General features: G+C 43.0%; 1 protein-coding gene across 1 annotated transcript; it reads left to right on the plus strand.

Annotated features, from left to right (window-relative positions):
• The first annotated feature begins 1,391 nt into the window (after positions 1-1,391).
• LBR (lamin B receptor) lies at positions 1,392-26,831 on the plus strand. Its single transcript, XM_019730926.3, has 14 exons — positions 1,392-1,548; positions 7,347-7,525; positions 9,155-9,370; positions 11,605-11,685; positions 12,009-12,201; positions 13,239-13,435; positions 15,239-15,293; positions 17,370-17,561; positions 18,269-18,372; positions 19,276-19,401; positions 21,896-22,064; positions 23,864-23,944; positions 24,043-24,165; positions 24,908-26,831. Exons 2-14 carry the CDS (start codon positions 7,361-7,363, stop codon positions 25,066-25,068), a joined length of 1,863 nt encoding a protein of 620 aa, XP_019586485.3. The 5' UTR covers positions 1,392-1,548; positions 7,347-7,360; the 3' UTR covers positions 25,069-26,831.
• The last annotated feature ends 367 nt before the right edge of the window (positions 26,832-27,198 follow it).

The following is a 27,198-nucleotide window of genomic DNA, read 5'->3' on the forward strand; positions in this document are numbered from 1 at the left end:
CTAGTGTAGTGTTTTCATTTCTATGTCATTTGCTGGGGAAAAAAAAATGAAGTAGGGCTACTAATATTATCTTACCTTAAGGGTTAAGGTAACTCAGGCTCAGGGCTTTGCCAAAAATCACATAGGTTTTTCTGACTTTGAAGTACAGTGTGCATTTCTGGAGCTCAGATTTCCACCCAGGACGAATTCAATGACAGTTTGATGTCAGAACTTATTCTCCAGAGAGGCTCTGATGAACTCATTCACAGTGGATGTGAATGACCAAATGACCAAGAAATCTCAATGTACTAGATTGTTTTTTTTTTGAGTGAATCTAGGTGTTTTGTGGTTGTAACTGTGAAGCTGAGAGCTCTTGCACCTACCTGACGCTGGACTATAAATGAAAACGCCTATTATTATAATTTAACGGATAGTGCTTTCAAAATAGAAATTCACTTAAGTTTAATACCTAGTAAATTAAGTTAACCTAGTAGTTAAGAAATACTTTGATTAAAACCACACTGCAGAATGGGGAACTTCAATGGACTGCTTTAAACTCTCGACCTCAAAGGAAGGAAACCAACTAACCAATAATGATAACTTGTAGGAAAAAAAAAAGGTTTACAATCCATAACAGATTTAGAGTTAACAATGTAATGATTCAGCATTTTGGAGGCCAATGTTAAAACCAGACTTGTGGGATGCAGGTTAAGCGAAGCACAGAATTTTCTATTCCATGCTGCACGCTATTGAGGGTTTTCTGCCATATCTCAGCAGTACCTCCCTTACTGTTAATCTCCTTGCTCACAGCAGTCGTCATAGGAACCCTGAGAACTGTGGGGGACCCTCGTACTTGCCTTACCACTGTCCCATTCCGCCCAATGGCCCCACTTGCTACCCAGGCTTAGCCATCGCCAAGACAAAGCTCCAGATCGCTTTTGGTGCCACCGCTTTGGACGGGAGGCTTCTGGAAGATTTTAACACGGTAAGGAGAGCACTAAGTCTTTTAGTAAGAGGCACCTTCGCTCTCGGGCTGTCGATCTTTAGTTAACACTACGAGACTTTATTTTATTTGTAGCTTTTTGTTATTTCTTTCGCCAAGCCACCTCGCACCGCCAATTCTCGGCTGCGCATCGCCCAGCGACCGTGGCGAGAGCCGGATGGTAAAGGGCGGGAAGCGCGCGGGGTCCGCGGAGCTGCAAAGGCATCTGGGCAGCTGAGATAGGGAGGCAACAGACACACGCCTCTGGGGCGCACCTGGGGTGCACCCGCCCCGCTAGCCTGCGGCAGCTCTCCGGCCTTGAGGCAGGGCGGGGCGGACGCGCCACGACGCACGGCCAATCGACAGCGCCGGGGACATTCAAAACGCCGAGGAGCCAATGAAAACCCGGGAGGCCTCGCTGGATGGGTGGGGCGAGGAGGGACGGGGGCCGGAGGCGCGCGCCCGGGCCGCGGGATCGCGGGGCGCGAGTGCGCGGCGGGGTAGCGTCGCGCGCGCGGAACCGCCTCTGAGTTGCTCCTCCGCGAGTCTCCCGGAGTCGTTTGTGTCCCCGCCGGAGCTCGGCGCTGGTGAGTGCCCCACCCGCGTCCCGGTCCCCGCGTCCCGGCCTCCGACGGGCGGGCTGGGGAGGATCCCCGGGGCGGGCGCAGCGGATGGGCCGGGGTCTCTGGGCGCAGGGTCTGGCGCCGCGGCCTCGCCCTCCTCTCCTCCGGGTCGGTCCGGGTCGCGGCTGGCGGGGCTCGAACAGCTCTCCGCCCGGCTAGCTGCGGAAATTGAGCTGCCGGTTTTAAATTGGGGACGTTTCCCTCCATTTTGGACGCGCCGCGTCGGTGTAAAGTGATGTCGGCTGGGGAGGATTTGTGCATCGGTGACCCTCCCGGCCTCTTTGTCCCCGCCCTGCAGCACCAGCTCTCCCAGGCCCGCACCGAGCTCCTTTGACAGATAACTGGGTGGTTTGGCGGGTCCTGCCCTTGGGGAAGTAGGAAAGGCGCGGCAGCCTGGCGGACGGGGAAGTGGGGTTGCAAAGTTGACTAATTCGCGCTGGTTGTCACTGGCCTGGAGGGTCGTGGCCGTCTTGCTTTGGTGACTTTCCAGGGCGGGCTAGGATTGATCGCTCGTTTGCATGTGTTGCATTCCCTCGCGGGTTGTTTCCGCACACCCCAAAAACTGATCGTTAGGTTGGTGTGCTACCGCTCAAGCTCGATTCTCTTTTTTCACCCTTTTAAGGCTTTTAAAAAATGCAGCAGTCTGAAGGGGGCACTTAGTAAGCACTTGATCGCAAATTGCCTGGTTTCAGGAGCTTCGTCAAAACTATTGCACGGTCTGGTAGGGAGTCAGGTTGGGATGCTTAGAACGACCCAGTAGATACACTGGACAGCGCTTGGACGGTCTAAGGGTTCAGCCCGGAGCGAGTGTGCTTGCTCACCTGCTGTGTGAGGCATGGACCCGGCCCTAGCCCGGCCAGACCGCCACTTCGGGTCCGAGCCCACAGAGACCTTGCAAACAAACACGAGCAAATCAGTAATTACATTTTGTAGTAACTGCTGTGATCTCGAGCTACGGCAGAAGAGCAGCGGGGCCCTAATTTAGACCGGGCAGCGAGTACAGTTTGTTTTGTTTCTGAGAGCTGTCTCAGAGGAGCGAAAAGAGTGAGTAGGAGGGGAACCATCTTCAGTTTGTATTTCTTAGGGGACAAGTCAGGTCATTCTGCCTCTGCAGGCAGGAAGGTGGCATTTCTGTTGCATCCTGCAGCAGGGGCAGGGACCAAGGCCAGGGGTTCCTGCTGGCGTTTTACCTCGCAGGCCAGCCTCGGGCTCATGTGTGGAAGGGAAGCTGTCAAACTTCACTGGAGCGTTCCCTTTCCTGCCACACGTAGACTAATTCGGAAGAGTGAAGGAAAGAGGACCAGAAAACCCTTAGTATTACACTGATCTGCAGAGAAGAGCAGCGTTCTGTCGTGTTGATAAATAGTAGCATTGGAGCCCCACCGCGTGAAGATTCCAGTGCCAAAGGACGCTGAAGTTAGTGAGCATGTGGCCTAATAGAGAAAAGCCTGAGGGTCCCCTTGTTTCCACTGCGTGTGGGAAATGAGGACAATGTGCTGAGTAAACACATTTTCTTCACACACTTGGCTAAAACATCTCTTCTAAGGGAATCCTGTCTATGTGTGTCTTGACTGTATTGGGTGAGTGCACGGTGACAAGCATTCGTGTCCTGCCCTAGCTAATTCACTCCTGCAGGAGATTATATTAGGATGTGAGTGCATCGTATAATCACATGACCCTTGGATCTTGTGCAAAGTGGGGGTGGATATAATGTTGCTGGTTTCATCTTTTGGAACATTTGTATGTGAGAGTCCTGGGTTTTTCTTTTCCAACCACTATGTGAAATATTGCTGTCCAGTCCCATTCTTAATTGTTTTTTTTAATTGACCTTAGAGACCTAACAGATATCCACTAGATATCTTAATTTGCTTAACCCAAAATATTTAATTAGTCACAGAAAAATGCCAATAAATAAAATTTCAAAAAGGTACAGCATCTGCTCAAGGGCCTTTTAAAAAATCCAGGTAGCCCCTGAGTCCTGAGGGACGGTGTTTTACCGTTTATAAGGAGTAGTTTGAACCTTGAATGACATCTTCATATAGAAAGATGTAATCGCCTTCTTTCAACCTTGGTTGACCTCTATTGGAAAACTAGTACCAGGAACAGTGGTTTGATTTTAGGGGGTCCAGGGAGGGAGAGGGGGCACAGTGAAGAGAGAAGGAGGGCACATTTCCTTCCTCTTTCTTAGAAATATGGAGGCTCGGGCTGCATTTTGAAATAGGCAAAGCTTGCTGTTGTCATCTTCCTTTTTTGTGCCCCTCCTCCACCTGCCCTCTGCTTCCCCACTGCCCCTCAGGTGCGCCCTCAGCCAGGTGTGACTTCATGTCCAGAGCTGCTGGGCTCCTCTGCCCCCTACTGCAAGCCCGAACCCATTCATTACCCCAGTGATACTATCTCTGTAGGAAGAAAGCTGTCTCTTTTACCTCATGTGTGAATGGAGTGACATCCTCTAATCACCAGATAAGTTAGTTGTGTTTTCTTTCATCTGCCAACCTAGCTACTCTCTTCCTAAACAACTGAAGCTTGTTAATTTTTTTTTCTCAGGTGATTAACAGTGAAGAAATGTTCTTATGAAAGGGTTTTTTTTTTTTTTTTTTTTTTCAGGAGGGGTGGGGTAATGTGACTTTCTCCTTTCTTAACTCCAGTCTCCAAAAGTTCTTAAATGTTGTCCTTGTATAATCAGCCTCTGACAGGAGCCGGGGAGGCATGTATGTTTATATGCCCAGAAGATACATCAGGAATTGCTTAGTTGGTGAGAGGAAGGTGAATTAGGGAGAGACTTGCCTATGTCGTACTGCCTGCTTCTTAGACGGGGCCCAACTGGCTCAGTTGGTGTTGGAGACCGTGGTAGGCCCTGGTTTTGTCACGTGGAAATGTGAATCTGCTGGTCCGTGGAGGGAGAAGCATTACTACCTAAGAGCTAGAAGCACCCAGCCATCAGCTGATGCTTGAAAATGGGTGGCGAACAGGCCTCATGTAAGTGTGTCATGAGGGTCTCTGGTCCCACTCCCTGCACAAGAACGCAGGATATGGTGAGGCCAAAAAGGAACACCGACGGAGCCATGGCTAGGGGGTTCATACCAGTATATTCTCGATGGTGGCTGTTCAGAGACACAGGAAGCAGGCTCCACACGATGCACAATCAATCCGCCCTCCACTTCTCTGCCCACCAACCAACCCCCTAGCGTAGCCATGGCAGTTATATCAGTGGCTAATGGCTCACTGGTTACAGCTGATGGCCAACTAATCACAGCTGATGGCCATCTACTACCTGAGCCAGCACCTTTCCACGTGAGGCCGAGAGCCTGGAAACTGCTCTCTGGGACTCTGTCCCCACACTCCCCTCCAGGGTCTCGCCTCACAATCTACATGACAAGCTTCTTCCGCAAGGAACCCTATGTCGGATCAGCCTATAGGCGCCTACGAGCAGAAAGAAATAGTCATAGGAACCAACAATGGCAAATCCCTTCCATCTGGGAGAATACATGCTAGCTTTTTGTTGTGGGAAAGGAGGGTCACTGCCACTGGCACCTTTCCTGGTTTGTGTTACCAGACCTTTATGGCAATGCTTGGGGTCCCTTGCGTAGTTTCAACATGTAACAGAACAGGGGATCCCATAATAGGCCATAGCGAGAGCACATAGGTTCCCCGCAAAATCATCCCGGCATCGGGACCTCCGTATACCACAGTCACTTGCGGTTGCCACTCGGCCACCACCCCTGGTGTCACTTGCAAATCATGGGTCAAACCAGCCCTCTATGGGGCTGTCAGGCCCAGGCCCAACCACCAACGGGGGGGCTTTTGACCTGCCAGGGCCAAGTCCATTGCTGCCGTTCCTGCTTTCAAGCATGTGGGTGCTGTTAGCAAAATGTTCCCATTTCTGCCGTAGCCTGGCTTTAACAGTGTCACTTGTGGTAACCTGTAACTGAATAGGAGCGGCCATTCGATGGAGCAGAGCTTTTACTGGTGCGGGCCCTCCCTTCCGTGGTCTCTCATTCTGGATTCTCAAGATGTCTCATAGACGCGAGGCCCAGTCGCGCATTGTGGGAGGGTGTTTTGACACCTGGAGGCCTTGCTTGAAAAAGCCATTGTAGTGTTCAATCATGCCAGCTGCTTGTGAGTTGTACGGGGTATGGAACAACCATTGTTGCTCAAAGGGCTTGAACTAAGGGTGCTATGTTGCTCCAAGTAGGCACCCCACTTGGCGAGTGTGGTGGTCTGTGCCACCCCTGTTTTGGGTCCCTGGGTCCACGTACGGACCCACCCCTGGACGGGATAGGTTGATTGAACCAATACCCATGCCGTCCCTGTGATGGCTTCTGTGGCCACTAGGGCAGCGTACACAGCAGCCAGCTGTTTCTCTATTAGTGAGTAGCGGACTTCCGCTCCTTTCCACAATTGGGACCAAAATCCCACTGGCGACCGGAGACACTCTTGGCATTTCCAGAGGTCCCAACCGTAGCCCTCTTGGGTTACGTGAACATCAAGTTCAAACGGGCAACCAGGGTCTACCACTGGTAGTACTTGTGCCTGCTGCACTGCCCGTTTTGTGGCAACAAAGTCTTGCTTTATAGCCTCTGTCCAATCCCATGAGGCCCCCTTTTTTACCACGGAATACAAGGGCTTTGCTATCTGTGCTAAATGGGGTATAAACACCCGCCAGTACCTCAGCCGACCCAAATACGTCTGCAGTTGGGAGACCATGGTCGGCTGGAGAAATACTTGTATCTTATCAGTACAGTAGTACCTCGGTTTTAGAACGTCTCCGTTGACGAACATTTCGGTTTACGAACGCCGTAAGCCTGGAAATAAATGCTTCGGTTTTCGAACACGCCTCGGAAGTCGAACATGTCACGCGGCTTCTGCTGAGTGCAAGATCCTGAGGCCTATAGCTGTTGGCTGTTTTCGAGCGTTTCAGAACTCGAACGGTCTCCCAGAACGGATTACGTTCAAACACCGAGGTACCACTGCAGAATGAAGGCCAAATCCGTGCCAGCACAGGTATGAGGTTAGCAGTTACTTGGCATTTGGGACTGTAACTGTAAGACGTGAAAGCTTTATGAAAGAACCCCAAATTTGCTATTCATTATAAATTTGGAATTTTTTTCTCCCTGTTGGTAAGTTATAGTAATGTTAATAAGACATGGCTGAGTTTCCCAGTTTGTTGTTTTTAATAAAGGTAATTTGTTAATTACATTACACTGTTATGTTAAATTACAATACATTAAATACATTGTAATTAATTGTAAATAAATTAAGTTTCATTAAATACATTGTTAAAGCCTTTGTAAGACTACAGTCAAATTTATAAATCAGAAAACGCGTCCTTTGTGAGATTGTGCCTTATTGATTAGTGAGAAATATGGTTACTGTAGGTGATAATGTTTCACATAGGTAATCATTTGGTGCATTGTCATAATTAATCCTTAGCATCACTTACATGTACCACAGTATCTAAACCATTCTGTATAAAGTGATTCCTAATGAAATAGGACGTGGCTGAAAAAACAACCTCTGTATTGTCCTAACTCTGCCATTTCATGCCGTCTGGTTTTATGCCTTCGGACGAAACAGTTAACATCTTTAAGCTGTAATTTCTCACCTTTAAAATAGGGGTTGTACATCTTCTCCTCCAGAGACCTTTCTGGCACTAAAATCTTGACCAGTTAAAATTTTGGAAAGTTGTATTTTAGTGTTCAGTCTATAAAAAAAGACACATGTAAGTGTGTATGCATTGACTCCATTTTTTTATTTTCATGCAGATTGCTTTTTAAAAATGCCAAGTAGGAAATTTGCCGATGGTGAAGTGGTGAGAGGTCGATGGCCTGGGAGTTCACTTTATTATGAAGTAGAAATTCTGAGCCATGACAGCAAATCCCAGCTTTACACTGTAAAATACAAAGATGGAACTGAACTTGAACTGAAAGAGAGTGATATCAAGGTAAGCGCTCCTTTGGTTTGCCAGAGTTCTGTTTGTGATCAGCGGGCGGGGTGTAACTGTCGGGATGTAACTGTCAGTGTGGTTTTTATGTTCAGAGTCATCAGCTCTGGCTCTGTTTGGAGACACAGCATCACTCTCCCTTTGGGTCAGGTACTATTTGGGGGCTCCGGGCACATGTGAGTGAATGAGGCACAGCGCCCTGTTCCTAAGAAGCTCCCAGTCTACCGGGGAAGACATTCTGGTCATGGTCATGGTTTAATACATTCTGTGATGGGAGTTTGTCGTGGGTTTGGGAAGGGCGCTGGGTTTTCGGGAAGGCTGAGCTGAGTGCCGAGACCAAATAGGAAAAACAGTTCAGCTGATGGAGGGGGCGGCTTCTGAAGAGGGCAGCATGCCAAACGCTTGGGGTGTGGGGTGACACAGACAGCCAAGTGCTGGAAGGGTGTGGTGAGGGAGGGTCAGCGGAGGGGGAGCCAGATCTGGAGGGGTTTGGCTTCATCCCAGACATGAGGATTTAATCAGGAGAGGGACGTAGGTTTGAGCCTGGTTTAGGGCCCCACAAACCTGTCTCGTGAGGGCCTGGGCTTTAAAATATCTGATCCACAGTGTCCCAGTACTTCTGCAAAATATCATAAAAATGAATTACTAGACAAATGAAGCAAAAGATGTACAAAGATATCTTTTTATTATCAGATTCAGCAGATATAAAATTTACCTTGTCAAAATGCTATGAAAATTTCCACACACTTACTTGCAGTTCCGTTCCTTGTTGCAGATCAGTAACTCAGTTCTTGAACCCATAGCCTCCGGACCCCCATTGGAGTGCTCTCCAGACCAGGAATCAGCAAAGTCTGTGAACAAAGGCACAGATAGTGAATAGTTTAGGCTTTAGGAGCCCTGTCCTTTCTGCAGTGGCAGCAGCTCTAGGCAGTCTGGAAGGGAATGGACATGGCTGTGTGCCAATAAAACTTTATTTATGGACCCTGAAATGTGAATTTCAGATAATTCTCATGTGTCATGAAGTCTCATTCTTCTTTTGGTTTTGCTTTCAATCAGTTCAAAAATCAGGAAAGCGGCTCTTAGCTCCTGGGCCCCACAAAAGCGAGTGGGAGGGATTTGGCTCGGGAATGCTGGCCTCCGCAGATCTCGGGCGCTGGAAACGCTGGGCGAGGGCCGGGTGAAAACAACACTAAGTAATCCAAGTTGTACTCATTTTCAGGATCTGCCTGTGTGTTTTGTTGAGAGTGAAACTGGGGGACTCGTTTTCTTGTTATTGTTTGTGTGCGTATTTCTTTTTGTTACATCATCTCAGCTGTACTCAATGTGAACAGTAACTCTTGTATATGTTCAAGGGAAAATGTACAGCTACGTAGTTGGTTTAGACGCAGTCATTTCATGGCAATTCCTGCCAAGAAGAATTAGGAGTGGAAAGGTTGCATTTGTCTCACGAGAGATGGGCCATTATTGCAGCATTACCCGCTGGCCTCATCTGGGGGCTTGCCCACCCCAGGATTTCCCGGGATGGGATCAGCCTCAGCTGATGACGACCTCGGCTACCCTCTTCTAGTTTGGGTCTGTCAGCGTGTTAGGACTTGTGGTAAAGCTCTTTGTCTTCTGCTCCCTCCCTAGCCTTTAACTTCCTTCAGGCAAAAGAAAAGTGGCTCAACTTCCAGTTCTCCGTCCAGACGCCGGGGCAGTCGGTCAAGGTCACGCTCCCGCTCCCGCTCCCGCTCCCCTGGACGACCCCCCAAAAGTTCCCGCCGATCTGCCTCAGCTTTGCACCCGGCTGAGGTTAAGGAAATGGGGAAGGAGGTGTTGGCAGTGAAATTGACTCCACTGGTGTTGGTACGTGTAGGTGTCTGTGGGAAATAGCGATCCTTTATACCGTCTATTTCGTCTGTCCAGAACGCAGTCTTCACCTTTATATATACGGTTACGCATGCTGTTTGCAATTAATATTAAAATGTCAGTGAAACATCAAGTCTAAGGTGATGACTTTGGAAGAGTACATAAAAACAAAAAAGCAAGAATGTTTGGAAGAATGGAAGGTAGAATGCTTTTAAATACCAATGAAAAAGAATATTTCTAAGTTATAGGAGTTCTCTATTTAATAGTTTTTTTTTAAAGCAGTGTTTAAATATGAAATAGATGTAGATTGCAGTTTGAACTAAGTTTTCATAGTGTATAAAAGTTAATGTATAAAATAATGAGACATAAGTGTATGTTATAAAAACATATTCTTGCTCTCTTAGCGTCTTTATACTTGATCGTTTCTATATTCGAAGATGATAATTTTAAAGGAATTACTTTCAAAGTTCAAACTTGGAATATCAGGGTGTATGGAGCCTTGCACATGAATATTTTAGATAGTAGACCAAATAGAAATTATTTTTAAGTAAAAAGAATAGAATAAAGGTAATTTTTACTATAATCACTTGTTGTTACCTCTTTTGTGGAAAAATGCACACAGATTTTTAATAACTTTAGAAAATGGATTATTTTTGTAGTCAGAGTTTTAAATTTTAAAATAGTGGGAATAACCTTTTGTGTTACATTTTTCGACATTTTTGTTGTGTGGTATCATTTGGATTTACCATAAATCATATAGATGTAACATAATCGTTAAAGTCAGCTTTCTTTTTGATAGACATTTAACTTGTTTTTCTTTCTAAATTTTCACTGTTATAAACAAACACTCTTATACAACATCTGATAATTCCTTAGGCTAAATTCTTACAAGTGGAACTGCTGGGTCAGATGGATAGAGCAGACTTGAGGCTTTTAATATATGTTGCCAAATTGCTTCAAGTAGTGTATGAATGCCCATTATCTCATTCTGAGTATTATAATAAATTTTTTTTGCCAATATGATTGTCAGAGATTTTCAACTCACCGTTTTAACTTGCATTTTGGTAATTACTCGTGAGTTTGAACGTTCTGTTATTAGTGGATCTCGTTACCAGTCAAGTGACAGATGAAGTAACAGATGCTGTGTGCTTTCTGTTACATTTTCATTTTTAGCGTGTAGTGACCGTTATATTTTTGCAGTGTAACCTTATGGTTCTGGTGACCCAAGAGCCACCCACTGGCTTTGCGCCTCACCAGTAGAGCCCTGGGCCCACCGTGTACCCACTGTGGAATTGAGGATGGTGTGTTGCGTGGGAAAGACCCTACTTATGCTGCATGTGGCTTTGAACGTCACATTATCCTTGTTCTGGTTGACTGCTAATTGTATCTTTTGCAATAATTTGCCTCACTGTGTGAGTATCCTGTCAGATTTGTAGTAGGGCACAGTTTAGGGTCAGCCGACTAGCCATGTTATAGGATTACACTTGTGGTTATAGATTACATGTGGGACGTGTAAAAAACAGAGTGAAATAGTTGTGCTGTTGAGGTAGGTGCCTTATAAAGGAGCAAAGTGACAGATTTTAGCCGTGCGTTGCCTGAAAAATCTTTTGCCACCTGAAGCTCTTCTCCTGTTCAGTCTGATAAGAAATTCCATCTACTGCTTGAAGAGAATATATGCTATCATTCAAGGGAAGCTACTGAGTCCAGAAAAGGGACATAGGGAGAGGAATTTAAGGTTAAATAAAATCCAGGCAGCATGAAATTCAGAAACTAGGCAGTGTATGTCACAAGTAGTACTCTCTAAGTACCCACTATTCCTTAACTTCCCATTATTGATTATTTTGGGCAGCGAATATCTTTCCTCTTTTTTTTTAACCTGTTAATAAACTAATTGATCAGTTTTTACTCTCTCTCATAGCAAATGCTATTAGAATATCTGTCATTGAATGATGAAATTATAACATTCAGCCTAATTATGGTTAAAAGATGAAAGATCTTATGTGGAAATCTACACTGTAACATCTAATCTTTTGAAGACTGGGAAATTCTAGTGAACTTTATTCCTTTTCACTTTTTACTAAAGTCTACTGAATTCTTCAGAATTAAAGCTGTGAAAATCTTTAGTTTGTTTTAATGCTTGATTTCACAACAGTAAAGTTTTACCATCATATCCTTTTCTAATACATTATGATTTTTACGGTTAACATGTTTTATATTCTTCCATTTGGAAGCCCTTTGGAAACAGCATCAACAGATACAATGGGGAACCTGAGTACAGAGAGAGGAACGACGTGCCTCACAGAAACATACAGGTATGACAGCATTCATTTGTATCCGGGGTCATTTTGTTCTTTGTTAGAGTGACTTTCCCCTAAGGAAACACGTTGAAAACCATATTTCTTACAGTCTTTTTTTTTAAATAAAGTTTATTGGGGTGATAATGGTTAGTAAAGTTACATAGGTTTCAAGTGATTTCTTTTCTAAAATTTAATTTCCTTAAATTAAGACTGCATATAACTTAATAGATTTATTCTTATTCGTCTATGGCTATATGAAGATGCTGAATTAGTTAACATGGTAGCATTGATGATAATTATTGACTACAGACACTTAATACTTTTTACTTTTTAACCAGGAAAAATTCCATTTGTCAGAAGAAAGTAGTTATGTATCTACACAGTATACCCTTCGTCCAAGAAGAGAGGAGACCAAATTAAAAGAAATAGATGCTAAGGAAGAAAAAATTGTTACAAAAGGACCTCCGTCGCTGAGAAGCTTTGAAGTGACAGCTGCACAGAAGAAGGACTTAGAATTTGGAGGAGTACCTGGTAGGCGACAGACCAGGCTTAGGGAGGGCAGGTGGGGTGTGTGAGCAGGACGTGCGATTCTCTGCAGAATTCTGAAGCCGGCCATGTTATGAGCCAGGGGGGTCTCGGGAAGAACCTTCCATGAGAAGCAGCAGTAGGTGCAAAGGCCTGAGGTGGGAGAATTTTTGAGGATGATCACAGAGTAGAAAGGGTGCCAGTGTGGCTATAAATAAAACTCTTAGCAGTTTGGTAATAGGTTTTGAGCAAAGAAGTGCAAAGGTGTGATAAAAGGAAGGTTAATGTCAGAGTTGTACACCGGAAGGATGGTGGACGATAAGGGACAGGAAGTCTGCTAATCATCAGACCTGAGGTGACAGGGCCTGGCTTCCGAGCAGTGGGAAGAGCTGCGGCCATAATATGGTGACTACCTACCTGCTAGACAGGTTGCTTATATGAGTCAAAGATTGGAAGTGTCCAGAGGCTTGGAGTTAAGTGAGTGGTACTGGGGAGATTTATGAACTAGTAAAGGAGAGTACTTCTTGGCTAACTCCTGCGGGGCTTAATGGCTTTGCATTTTGGAAGCTCTAACCATTGGCTAGCTGGCCTGTTAAAGATGGCATCCGGCATCACTGAAAATCTGTTAACATGTTATGTGAACGTGATGCTATTTTAATTGTCAGAAACTTAGGGATATAGTTTTTTTGTTTTTTTAAGATTAAGCTGATAATTTTTACATGTTCTGATCTTTCATTTGCTGGAGTTTCAACATGTTTGCTCCCCTAGTGATTGGATTTTAACTTCTAGCATTTGGTTTCCAAGGTGGACTTTAGCTGTTCAGGGCTGGACATCTACTGTTTCCTACTTTAGCGGCTATGACTGCTAGCCCACTGGACATGACAGGTAGAGATTAGGACTTTTTGATGGTACATTAGAAATTGGTTTCAAACAGCTAGTCAGACTTGAGTTCTGACCTTAAAAAATGATTCTTGGCGACGGGGGGTGGGGTGGGGGGGACTGGATTGAAAATTGAGCCTTGAGTGTTCACCAATTATCTGCAGGTGTGTTTCTCATCATGCTTGGCCTGCCTGCCTTCCTCTTCCTGTTGCTGTTGATGTGTAAACAGAAAGATCCCAGTCTTCTGAATTTCCCGCCTCCTTTGCCAGCTTTGCATGAATTGTGGGAAACCAGAGTGTTTGGCGTCTATATCCTCTGGTTCTTTGTCCAGGCTCTGTTCTACTTACTGCCAATTGGGAAGGTAAGTTTTTGTTAGCAGGGCTGAGTACTGTAAAGTTTTCCTCCCCTCTCTCCATGTTTATATAAAGAAATTTGCAGTAGTTTTAAGATTAAAAGCTGTCCTTGGTCATAACTACCCAGAGTTACTTAGTTAACCCTTTTTACTCTTGTATCCTATAACACTTGCTTATCAAGTGGAACTTTAAAAATCCGATTGAGTTTTCTTGTGTAATTCTCCAAGCCAAGTAGAAAAGAATAAGCTATTTTGCAAAATAGCCTGGCTAATGGTAAAGGTTGCTGGAAAAAGCAATTCCCCCTCAGTGTATGTCATTTCAGGTGTAGCATTTAAAGCAATCATTTGTAAGCTACTAAGCTCAGTGGACTTTAGTTTGGATCTTTTATTTTTTTAAGTATAGTGAGTTTTTAATTCTCATCTCTTTCAGAAATGTGTTATCAGGAACATTTTATGTTCCTTTCAAACTTACACATTATCTTTAAAATTTCTCCTCATTGCTAAGTGTAGTTTTTTCTTCTTTCAGTAGAATACTGGCTATATTTAAAGAAACATGAGATTCCCTAAGCAATAAATAATTCATCTAGAGATCTTATTCTTGGGGCTTTGCAAGTTTACCTACTGTCTGTAACCAGAGGGTTAGTTTTAGCAGGAGTGGCGAATGCCAATGACAGGAGGGGAGAGCTGCAGACTAAGTGCTGGGGAATCTCACCGCAGCATGTGGGCTCTAGTGAGCGTCTGTGTGGCGTGGCCCTTCAGGCCTTTTGATGTACAGCCCTACAGTGAAAAATCACAAATTCAGATTAACTTAGGTAAGGCTTGTTCAAAGTAGATCATATTTATTAAGAAAAGCCACTTTCGATGGTTAAAAGTTTTATATATGTGTACGTATATGTGTGTGTATATATATATGTGTAATATATATATAGTCACAAACTGAAACCCAACACAGTATCTGTGAGGTACCTTTAATAGATAAGGATCATTTGAAATTAGCATGTGGGGTTTTTGCTAATCCTGTGATCTCAAAAGGTATTACATTTCTCCTGGATTCCCTTTCATAGCTTAATGAAAGGGTCAAGTAATTTAGCCTAAGGAAAAGGATACCATATTAGTATTTTACAGTTTAAAATGAATTGCAACATTTGTAAATAGTTATTTTGGGTATTCAAACGTGACTGCCATTGAGCAAGTGGACTTAACTCATTGCATTCAAGTTGTGTGTTTCTTGAGTACCTGTGGGTGAGCTGAATGAAGTGATGAAGTGCTCACAGTCTCTTATTGGAGATAAAAGAATCACATGAAACAACTGAATAACTGGGTGAGCGTATATATGTAAACAGCAGAGCAAGTCGGTATATAAGTACATATCCGCATATGGGCCAGAATAGACGGCTAAGTGGGGTACAGCCCGATGGCAAAGGACCTCACCCATGTGAGACAGCCGTGGTACTGAACATTTTCTAGAGATACACTAGATACAGAGATTATTAAAGCCCATTTAGTCTTGTGGTGGCACATGGGATGGTTGGGGGGAGGGTGGCTTTTGCGATAGTCTGTGTACACTGAGAAGTTATCACTAGATTTGTATTTAAGACAAATTCCTGAAAGTGGCTTTGCTTCTTCACCAAAGGATTTCCATTCGATGTTTGAAACGTGTTACTAAATTTCCGTACTAAAAGATGGTCCTCCTTTATAGGCATGTTGAAATTTAAGTGATATTGTATATATATAATATATATGATTATATATATATAACACTTGTGTTGTGCTTTTAAATCCTTTCAATTAAAAAATTTTTTTTCTTTTAAGGTTGTGGAAGGAACACCTCTTACTGATGGAAGAAGACTCAAGTATAGATTAAATGGTGATTTTTTTTTTTTAAAGACTCAAATTGATGACTTGATAGCTCAAAACCTTTGAGTGTTGTACTTTTTAGACTGTCAAAGCTGATTACACCTGAGTAGTAAATAGTACATTATCTCTCAGTAGTCTGAAGGGGATACAGATAAACTGTTCATACCTGCACCAGCATGTGAAAATTATGCCACGGAAACTAACATCACCCCTCAGTCACTCTGTCCCATTACCCATTTTCTTAGTAACATTTATCACTAACTGAAATCAACTTGTCTGTATGTTTTATCATCCGAGTCATTCCCATGGCCTAGCACGTCCTACACTGATTGACTTGTTGGGGAGCCGCCTGGCCCTGGCTCACGTTGCTCCAGCCATCTGCCTTCAGGCTGTCTTGTGTATATATTCTCAACACTTTTGCGGGAAAACTTTCTTCCCAAGTGGCCTAATAGCAGCTGCCTCGTCCGTCATGTCTGTGCTCAGAGAAGCCTTCACGTCCCTTTCTCTCCTTTACCCTCTTATTTTTCTCTGTGACAGTTATGCCTTCCTGACATTAGTGCTCATTGGAGTCTCCCCACTAGAAGGGAGTTTCGTGGGTGAGGGCTTGGTTTGTGCTCATTGTGGTGCAGTTGGTGCCAGGAAAGTGAGTGGCCGGTAGGGGGCGCACATTCATATGTCAGCATTGAGTGGATGACGTCCATCTCGCCAGGTATCGTGAGAAGTGGGCAGACGTTGCCTCTCTTGTTCTGGGCACTCTTGATAGGAGTGTGTGCTAAGTAAGAGGATTAGTCCAACTTTAGCATGCAAAGACTGATAAAGTACAATTAGCTTTTAAGAAATATGTGTAAAGTGTAGTTATCCTTAACTGATTTTTTTAACTAGGTTGTCTAGGCTGTTTTCCTTTTCTTGGGTATTACATTATAAATTTTAATTCTTGATCCCCTTTTATCCTATCACTTACCTGTCTAACTTTGGGTACTTTTTTTGGTGACTTACCTAGCATCTTCTCTATTTGAACTCACTGTACTGGGTTCTCAAAGGGAAGCCCTTCTGTCTTCTGTGCCAACCATGTAAAGCATCCAACCTGGCTCAGTGCCTGCCCCATGGTGGACGCTTAACACTTATTTGTCACTATTGTCAGATAATTTGTTTACTTTCCCCAAATTCCATGCTGCTGGAGCCAGGTTTAGAATCGCTGACATCCGCGCTCTCTCATGTGCCTTGTATCCAGTGATGCAAGAGGTGGAGAGGGGGCTTCCCCTTTTGCCTTGGAGTCTGTTGATATTCGTGTTTTGTGGGGTTCTCTCTAGGGTATTGATTTACGTTTTTGCAGGTGGTCTTGGTTTCTGCTTTCGCTTCCCTTTGAGGGTGCGTCATGCTCAGAGACTGAGCTCTGTACCGGGACCTGGCACTGTTGGAGTGAGTGGGCCATGGCTGGAGTAGTTGCTTGATCTTTTTAAACTGCCTTATCTGGTTCTATGGTATCTAGTATTATGAGCTCTCTCCTCATGAGATTTTACCATTGTAAATGCAGATTACTAAGACATTTTGAATGATTCTTTTTAATCCACGTAGGCTAGAGAGGGAGAAAGTGCTTTGTCTACCATTCTTTTCCTTTAATACTCATAACTTTTATGGGAGTTAAATGAATGTCTTAAAAAGTTAAACAAAAAGTTTAAAGTGTTAAATGTTACTCTTTGGAATAAACCCGGTATGTGGAAAATGGTGGATTTACATAATTAGGGATAACCACTTTTGATTATGTGAAATTTGAGGTTCTTTTAAGCTTTTTAACAGTGAAGTTCTATGCACATCTTTTCAGCTTTCTCTTAATTAAAAGGACATAATGACTGTTCACAATGAAAAAGGATAACTTATGTATGTTAAAATAGTTGAAAAATTATATGTGAGTTATGGCACCTATATTGAAGATTACCCCTTAGGGGCCTTGCTTGTTCATGTATTTCTGTTTATTTAGCCTGAATGATGAAATTAAGACTTTAAAAAATAACATTGCATTATTTTATAGTGGGATAAATCTCATGTGAACCCTGGGTTAACAAATTTTTTTTTTTCTTCCCCAAAGGATTCTATGCTTTTCTCCTGACGTCTGCCGTCATTGGAGCATCTGTCTTCAGGGGTGTAACACTCCATTATGTGTACAATCATTTCCTTCAGTTGGCACTGGCAGCCATTGTTTTTTCTGTGCTCTTGAGTGTTTATCTCTACGTGCGGGCTTTGCGAGCGCCCTGGGATGAACTGTCGCCGGCCAGCTCTGGTGAGCAGTGTTGGAATACGTGTCAAGAATGTCTCCCCCAGCCCCTCCCACCCCGCCCAGCCACTTCTAGGCTTGCATACGTTGCTTTTCTATCTTCAGTTTATGACAGATGAAGAGAAACAAGAACAAATAAAAAGATGAAGAAAAAATTTAAAGAAAAAATGTAAAAGAAAAACTATATTTGACTTTTTCCTATTTGTTTCTCTTGTTTTAGTCATTTGATGACAGACATTTTAGTATCTTACGTGTAGTAACATTTTAGTAATGTTAGTAGCAGCATAATTGAAAAGTATTATTTTTTGTTCCAAATAGTAAACATTCTTTAAAAAAAAATCAGAGAGATTTCAAATTGGTTGATTCTGACCTAAAGTATTTAAACATTAAAAAAATTAAATTGCTTGTTTTAAAAAACTGTGAGTCTACACTTAAAAAAACCTCTAGTTCCCTTAAAATCTGGAATCTGGCCCCACAGGCCCCCATGCCTGTGTAGTGGCATGGATGCTTCTGGAAGGGGCCAGCGTCCCAGCTGCCTCCGTCCTCACTGGTCCTTCTTACCTCTCGTCACCGCATCTATTGGCCAGGCTCCTGCAGGCAACTGAATTGAGATCCTGGATAGTAGCCAGCAGTGTGTTTTTAGTCTCATAACTGGGTTTGGAATAGCGCTTTGCCAGAAAGCTCTGTTTGCATACGAACTTTTCCCTTCTCAGGAAATGCCATCTATGATTTCTTCATTGGCCGTGAATTAAATCCTCGGATTGGTTCTTTTGATCTGAAATACTTTTGTGAACTGCGCCCCGGATTGATCGGATGGGTATGTCTTTTTTTTCTTTTTTGATTACAGTTCAGGAATACAAATTAGTCTTGGATTTAGAAAGAATTGTAGACAACTTTAAAGTAAGCTGTGGGTGGTATATTTTTAGGAATAATTATAGCTTTCCCTAAATCTGTCTACTTAAAATATTTTCTCACTATAAATATCGTCCAGAGGGTTAAGAGGCCCTGTTACAGGTTATTAAACCTCAAAAGAGTTTGTTTTATTTTGATTATATCCGTGTCTGCTTATATAGGAAAGTGTCAATGTAGGTAAATTCATGGAAGAAAAATGTATTTTCCTCTCCCTTTAAAAACAATGTGTTTGCCTAACTTCAAACTCGTAGTAGGAGAATTGTGAAAATAGAATAGAGCTACCTTCCTTAAGTCCCGCACCCCACTTCTCCAATAGAACCTCTGTGTAATGATCAGGAACAGCAAATGAACACCGTTCCAGAGTTACTAACTGAATCCACGGACCTTATTTGAATTTTCACCAATTTTTCCACTGTCAGCCTTGCTCTGTTCCAGGATCCTCTGTAGGTCCCACAGTGCATTTTGTTGGGATTTTGTTTTAGTCTCCTCTGGTCTGGAGCAGCTGCTTACTCTTTCCTTGTCCCTCAAGACCCTGGAAGGGTACTGCTCAGTTTAAGCGGATCCTTTAATTTGAGTTAGGTCAGTGTTTTCTCATGCTTGGAGTGAGTGGTGCATTTTTGGTGAGAATTCCACCGAAACAACATCCTTTCAGTGCATCCTGGGAAGGGGTTCATGATGTGATGCATCTTACTCTTGGTAAGGTGGCGTCTGCAGGTGTCTCAACTGGGAAGTTACCGTCTTCCCCTCTGTACTTGCTGAGGAGCTCTGCAGACGTGCTTCGAGACTCTTCTTGCCCCTTTTATTTCAGGTGGTTGTTAACTTGGTGATGCTTTTGACTGAGATGAAGTTACAGGATCGTGCAACTCCGTCCTTGGCAATGATTTTGGTTAACAGTTTCCAGCTCTTATACGTGGTGGACGCTCTCTGGAACGAGGTAATTCATTCTATGAGCAGAGGCCTTGGAGTCAGGGCTTTGAATGCGGGTGGGTGACCTGCCCTCTTGGAGCCGCGGCTTCTTTCACACAGTGAGGAGAATAAATGACTTTTTAAGTGGCTTAGGAATTCATATACCGTATTTCCCCGAAAGTAAGACTGGGTCTTACATTAATTTTTGCTCCAAAAGACGCATTAGGGCTTATGTTCAGGGTTCAGGGGATGTCATCCTGAAATATCATGCTGGGGCTTATTTTCCGGTTAGGTCTTATTTTCGGGGAAACACGGTATTTTAGACATTTAGCTAAACATTGTCTTCTGTAAATTAATAGAAAATGTTTGTGTCTTGAAGGCCAAGCTCTTAAGGCAGTTTTGCACAAAGCCCCGGGGGTAGCGGATTAGAATGGGGAGGTTATTTTTCAGTTTGTAAGTTTCTCGAGGAACGGACTTGATTTCATGTTTTTCTTTAGCATCTGCAACGCTGCTGGGTAGGTGCTTAGTAAGTTTCATATTAGGTTGGTTGACAGAAATGCTTCTATATTTGAAGGTGCCATGCCTTAAGAAGCTGAGAATACAGAGGGTGCCAAAAAAAAAATGTTTACACATTTTAAGAAAGGAAACAACTGGATTAAAATTGTAATGCTCAATATATACCGATAATAAAAGATGAATACAAGTCACGTGTGTACATTTTTTTGGCACCCCTGGTAGTAACTTAAATACACATAACCCTTCACCTGAGCCTCTCTGAGGCTCCAGGGGGCCCTGGCACCAGCTGTTTACACCTGGTCCCCTTCCGCCCTGCCTACGCCCACTAGCCTTTGTTGTTACCACTGCACCAGCTTTTTCATCTGCACCCATGTTTTTAGCGCCTTTACTCTGTTTTGGACCAGGAAATCCTACGTGCATGAGGATAGGCACTCACCCACTAGATACAGTCACGGGATGTGCAGGACAGCGTAGGGAATCGAGTCAATGGAATTGTAACAGCTACATGCGATGGCAGAGGGTAGGAGATCGGGGGAGGGGGTGTCACTTTGTGAGGGGTGTAAATGTCTAACTAGTGCATTGTTTTGTACACCTGAAAAAAAAAGAAGAGGCACTCGACTACTAGAGTGTGAACCCAAGGGCCCAGAGTTTGTGAGATCTGTTTTTCTTCTGTTCCATGCATGGCCATTTTGCTTTCTTTGTGGGGGAGAAAGGGGATTGGAGGTATCACTCTTTTTTCTTAAACCTAGAACACTGATTCTACAACAGAATTTATACTTGCTCATTTTTCTGCATCAGTGGTGTGTATAGGCAGACCTTATTTTATTATGCTTCATAGATGTTGCATGGTTTACACATTGAAGGCAACACCCTCCACTAGCAAAAAGATTACAACTCTTTACAACTCCCTGAAGGCTCAGAGGATGGTTAGCATTTTTTAGCCATAGGGTATTTTTAAATTAAGGTATATACATTGTGTTTTTTAGACATAATACTATTGCATTGAAGAGACTACAAGGTAGTGTAAATGTAACTTTGATACACACTGGGAAACTGAAACATTTGCATGACTCTCTCTATTGCTCTCTGTGCTCTCTTGTGGTCTGGAATCAAACGGGCAATGCCTGTCCTGAAGTTAGAGGCAGGCTAGAGACCCTGAGGCTGGGCCTTCTGAGTTCTGACCCTGGCGTCTCCACATCCCCGAGTCCGGCCTGCAGGTACCCAGGTCCGGAGGTGATCTGGCCGCTGCTAATGCTAACCGAAGCCTCATGAGAGTGCGCTCCCTTTTATTAGTTTAATGAGAAGTGAAGCAGGCCGGCAGTGTACCACGTTGCCAGGTAGCTTCTTGTCTGGTGTGGAAAATCTACCAGAAAAGTCAGTGACCAGAAATTACATTGGTGCATGTGGAATAGAAACAGAGGCAGTTGGTGATCTTATTATTCCTTCAGCAAACATATTTTGAACACTTACTCCACGGCAGACAAGCAGTGTGCCGCGTGCTCGGGTGCAAAGGTGAGAAGACACGGTCCGTTTTTGTTTTTTTTACCTCCTAGTCTAGTGGGGAGAGAGTTCCTGTACAGTCATGCATGTGCTGTAGCCTGCAAGCCGGTGGTAGTGTACTCACAGTACCTCGGCCCATGGGGAGGGTAAAGGAAGGCAGCTCAGGGGAGGCCAAAGCTGAGGTTGGGAAGGGTGTTCCAGGCAGAGGGAACGGCCTGGGTAAAGGCCTGGAGGCTCAGAGGCGTCTTGGGGTCTATTATCTCCTCACCGAGTGGGAGGGTAGAGGGACAGGAGATCAAGTGGCAGAATGACTTGGTGTGATACACATGCTGGGGGAACCACATTCCCTTCCCCACTTTAAAAAAGCGTTTGGCTGGTGTACCGTCCCATAGCCCCTTATAAATTTGACTGTAAGCTAGTACTTTGTTTGAATACTTCATAAAAAACACAGAAAGTTTCTCTCCCAAACATTGTTAAACTTCTCTCCCATCTCTATGTCCTTATAGGAAGCAGTGTTGACAACCATGGATATTACCCACGACGGATTTGGGTTCATGCTGGCTTTCGGAGACTTAGTGTGGGTTCCATTCACTTACAGCTTCCAAGCCTTTTATTTACTCCATCATCCAAACGAAGTGTCTTGGCCAGTGGCTTGTCTAATTATTGCTCTGAAACGTGAGTATGAATTTCAGTCTCCGTGTATTAAATATTATGTTCTAAGTCTGTCGTGCTCTGGTAGTTACGTGTTTATAATATGCCCTTTAAATGGCCATAATTAGCTCATCCTTGAAGAATTTGTGATGGATGAGTGATAAGATTTTTGCATCTTGCAAAGAGAATGGATGCTTCATACTGACTTAGGTTCTTTAGTAGTTCTCTAAAGAGATAATTTTTGTTTTTTTTTAGTTTTTATTTTTTTAACATTAAAAAACATTTTTGTAATTACAGTTGACATTCAATAGTATATTAGTTTCTGGTGTACAGCATAGTGGTTAGACATTTATATACCTCATGACGTGATCACCCCAATAAGTCTAATACTCCACCCTCCAGCGCACGGCACATAAATAGTTGTTAAACAATACTACTGACTATATTCCCTGTGTTGTACTTTGTACATCCCCATGACTATTTTATAACTGCCAATTTTTACTTCCTAATCCCTTTACCTTTTTCACCTGGCCCCCTAAACCCTCCTTCCATCTGGCAACCATCATTTTGTTCTAAAGAGATAATTTTTAAACAACCCATTTGCTTTTAAATTTAATAAATTGAATTAATAAAATAATTTTAAATTGTTTTAGCAGTGATTCATTTTTTCCTATTGAGTGCTTGCTTTTTGTAGCAGGCACCTTAAAAAATGGGAAATTAGTCTTGCCTTCACAGGGCTTACATTCCAACAGAAATAATTATGACCCTCAGCACTGCTCAGGTGTGGGAAGGAGCATGTGAGTGGGACTGAGGCCAAATATGGGCATGGAAGATAGAACTTCTCTCGGGAATATCAGTGTCAGCTATTGGAGGATGTGTTTGATCTGAATGGTAGTGGGTAAAAATGGGGTGGAGAGATAGTTAAGTCAGGCAGGGGCCAACTGAGGGTGGGTGGTGGGGAAGTGGGAGACGTGTCTGGGAAGGAGTGAGGAGTGCAGTTTGGCTGCAGCTAAGGCCCTTCCCTGGCGATCGTGGGGTAGCTTTAGGATGGCTTTGCTTTCATACACTGTTCATTAAACATCTCCACCAGAGGGAGGGGAGGGAAAATTAGCAATTTTGTCTACACTGATTAGTGTCTGGTGGTAGGAGAAATTCAAGCCGCTGTTTAAAATTAAGATTTCACTGGTTTGGTTACCCATGTCAGCCATGCCTGTGAGATTGTAGACAGTACATGTACATTTTAGTTAAGGTAATAATAGGGAGTAGAATTATTTCTTACTACTTTATTGAGGACAGTATAATAAATAGTCAGTGATATGTCAGGGCATATTAACTTTGACATTTTGAAATTTGAAATAAAGCTACCAACTTGTCGGCTTTCATGGGTTTCAGCGTATGTGTATGTGTAAGATATTCTAGTACTGAGTCTGAGCTATAGTTTTAAATATAAAGTGTTCATGTTACGGCCAGTAGGTGTCACAACTAACAGGAGGTACCCGACAGCCTTCTTTATACTGAACTCTAGCGCTGGATTTATTGTGGACACAACCTAGGCTGTGTCCGATTTTATTCATAGATGTCACTCTGCCTGTTAGTTTTGCTTTCAAGGTATTCCCCAGGTAGGTGATGAAAGTGGTGGGATTTCAGGATAGTCTTCTGACTTTCTGACATTGAGAGGGTTTTGAATTGTTCTTAAGAAACTGTTCTCCACATTGGACATTTCCTTGGAGCTCTGAAAGAATTTCTAAGTGAAATCACAGATGCTTTTCAAAATTAGATGGTATCTAAATTGTTAACATATGAAATTTTTTAAAAAATTACAGTTTGTGGATATGTAATCTTCCGATGTGCAAATGCTCAGAAAAATGCATTCCGGAAAAATCCCACTGATCCAAAGCTTGCACGTAAGTACTGGTTTTATATTTACAATATTTATATTGCATGAAGATTTTATGTCTCTATTGTTTGGAGATCGTTACAAATGTTTTTTATTTTTATATAGATTTAAAAACCATCCATACTTCAACAGGAAAAAATCTTCTAGTTTCTGGATGGTGGGGCTTTGTTCGACACCCCAATTACCTGGGTGATCTCATCATGGCCCTGGCATGGTCCCTCCCCTGTGGTAAGCGTTGATGAGGACTGCTAATCTGACTCTTTCCCCAGCTGCCCGCAGGGTGTGTGTCCTCTGTTGGGACAGCGTTGGGACACCCTGTGAATGGGTGTCCCCCTGACTGAGGGCGGGGTTGCCCGTGGCAGATGCTCCTCCCGCTCTGGTGCCCTGTTCTTGTAGCACCTCCTCCTCTGGCTTCCGAGGGCAGGTAGGCACTCACGGAGCCTGAAGTTTTACTCGAAACTTCTCAAAGCAGATGTGAAGTTTTAAACTGTGCCTGATAGCTTTTTTTCTAAGCAGAAGATACAGGAATGGATTAAACTGTTTCTTCATGACTCAGTGTACATACATCCTGAAACTCTCTGGTTCTTAAGGAGACAGTTGTGTTTTGTTCCAGCCTCAGAGGTGCCAGCTGTGGCCCGGCCTGCCCTGCGGTGGTGGGTGGCAGCTGTTCGTTCCTCCCCGAGCAGGGGAGGAAATGGGGAGATTTGCTCTAAGTATGGGGACAAATGTTCTGATCATGATGGGTTAGGATGGATTAATCACACTTCTTTGATTAGCTGTTAATTCGGAGACTGCCTTTCCCACACACCCGGGGGATTTTAGGAGCAGGTTTACTTGTTTTCCCCATTATTGAGGAAAATGAAGTTATCTCATGGTTCATTTAGAGGACGTGGGGAAAAGCAGGAAAAAGTCATATTGTGTAGTAGTGATAATAAAAATACCAAATACCATTTACTATTGTTCTCTACAGGTTTTAATCACATTCTGCCTTATTTCTACGTGATCTACTTCACCGTGCTGCTTGCCCACCGAGAAGCCCGTGATGAGCGCCAGTGTAAGAGGAAATACGGAGTGGCTTGGGAAAAGTACTGTCAGCGTGTGCCCTACCGCATCTTCCCATACGTTTACTGATTCTGGGCTAGCCTGATTCTTAAGTGCTCCTGCACTTCTGCCTTCCATTTGCAAAACCAAGAGAAAAAAAAATCTAAAAACGAACCTTCTTCCTTTGCACTGTGAGGATCTTTGAGCTTTTTCTTTTTGAGTCAGGATAGAGTCCAGCAGTCTTTTGATTAAATCATAACATTAACATAAGGAAAAATATACATAAAAGTGTTAAGACTTTTCCATTCTAATAGGAAATTTTCAATCCTTAAAAATCTGCAAACAGAAAGTCTGTTAAACGCACTGAGAAGACTACTATTGATGTGTGTAGGTTTGGATTATTTTTCAAATTTCGATCTTTTTGTTGTCAGTTGGTTCTTAAATGAAAACGCATTTAAAGTACATATATGTCTGATTGTATTTAGAATAGAATTTTCATTCATTTCCCTTTATATTAAATCATTTACCAGTTAATGTGATTTGAAAATAAGAACCAGATTTATATTAAATGCTATATGTGAAGAAGGTTGAAAGATTAGTTAAGCACTGTTTAAGGGGAAACCATTAGTATTTTGCTTAATCTAAACTTCCAAAACTATGTTTGAAAATGTAAATACATAGCTTTTATGTAATATATGGTGACTTCAGATTTTTCTGTACAGTATTTTGAATGTGGAATAATTGTCAGGACTAAGTATCTTTTTAACAAAAACATTTGCAGTATTTTAAATTAAGTTTTGTAAAGTAACTCATGTGAATTAAAATTTTTGAAACAATTAGAATTCATTTAATATTGTGTAAAAGATGCTATTAAGATATAGGGGTATTTTTCTTAATCCAAAGTTTGCGAATTTGGCTTTTCTACCTCAATTGCAGGTGTTTGTTTGCCTTTATAAACTGTGCAAATAGAAAAAAATAGAATAAATATATATTTTTGGAGTAACATCACTATTTAAACATTTTTACACACACTGGTGGTGGAAATTTGCCATTTCCGGATAATATTTTTATATGTTTTTGACTTTTTTAATTAAACCGTGTTTTTGCTACTGTTTAGCTCATGCAGTTTATACTGTATTTTGTATATCCTTCATATTTACAGAACTCTACTGCCTGTAAAGGGGTGTAATGTGTTCATCTTTAGAAGTCTTTAAAAACAATTTAAGGGAATAGTTTAAAATCATTTCTCTCTTTAGTTTAATAGATGTGAATAAGGTAGCTTTCGCTATTAAATTCTAGTTAAGTTGATATAGTCTCATTCATTGTGCTGATGGGAAGGAAACTCACGCAATGCACCGGCCTCAGTATCTGTAGCATAGAGGAATCTAATAAATACAGTGGACCTGGTGGGATTTTAATTATACATTTTGTATGTGAGCCATTTAGATAACGCAGTGTTCATTCGGCAACTGCAGTGTGAAGAGCTTGCAGTTTAGCTCACCTCAGTGTGCTCATGCAGCTGGTTTGCCCTCGCGTTCTGTGTCGGGTCGTCTCACACACTGCTCCTGTGACGCTGTCAGTGCCGTCAGTACTGTGTACGCAAGCAGGGTTTTGTTACGTGTTTCTCTTGGTGCCAGAAACAGTCCAGGACAGCACTTTCTTGGTGTCTAGCCCAGGACACTAAGGTGCACGACGGGAGCTCGGGGCGGGACGAGGACCTTCACTCTTGCCCTGGTGATGGGAAAGGAGCCTGTTACTAGCACAGTGCTGCAATTTGTTCTTGACACGTTTATTTGACAAGTTTTGTAATGAAGTTCTGAGTTGGAAATAAAGTGGACTGGATGTTCCTGTGATCACTTTGGAGCCTCTTTATTTTTTTGCGTGTAACTCGGGGATCATCGGGATTGAAACAGGAGTCCGTAGCCCTTAGCTGACCATCCCCACTCACTCCCGTGTTTTCCTAGGATCATTTGTTTGGGACCTTCCTGGACCACAGGGGACCCAAACGGCAAATGGGACCAACTGCTGTTTCTATATAGGCTCTCAGAAAGTGGGAGCTTGAAGGGGTAGGTGGAGGGTTCCACTTCCAAGACAATAGTCATATGTTTAGTATTTGCTGTTTGAGAAAACAGAGAAATGGTCAAAACTATCAGAGATTCATTAATACTTTCCAACGAATTTGTTCATCACAAGAGCATCCACGTATATTTGAAGGACTAC

This window comes from Rhinolophus sinicus, chromosome 6 (genome assembly GCF_057876585.1).
Source record: "Rhinolophus sinicus isolate RSI-liver-muscle chromosome 6, RSI-T2T, whole genome shotgun sequence".
Taxonomy (NCBI): Eukaryota; Metazoa; Chordata; class Mammalia; order Chiroptera; family Rhinolophidae; genus Rhinolophus; species Rhinolophus sinicus.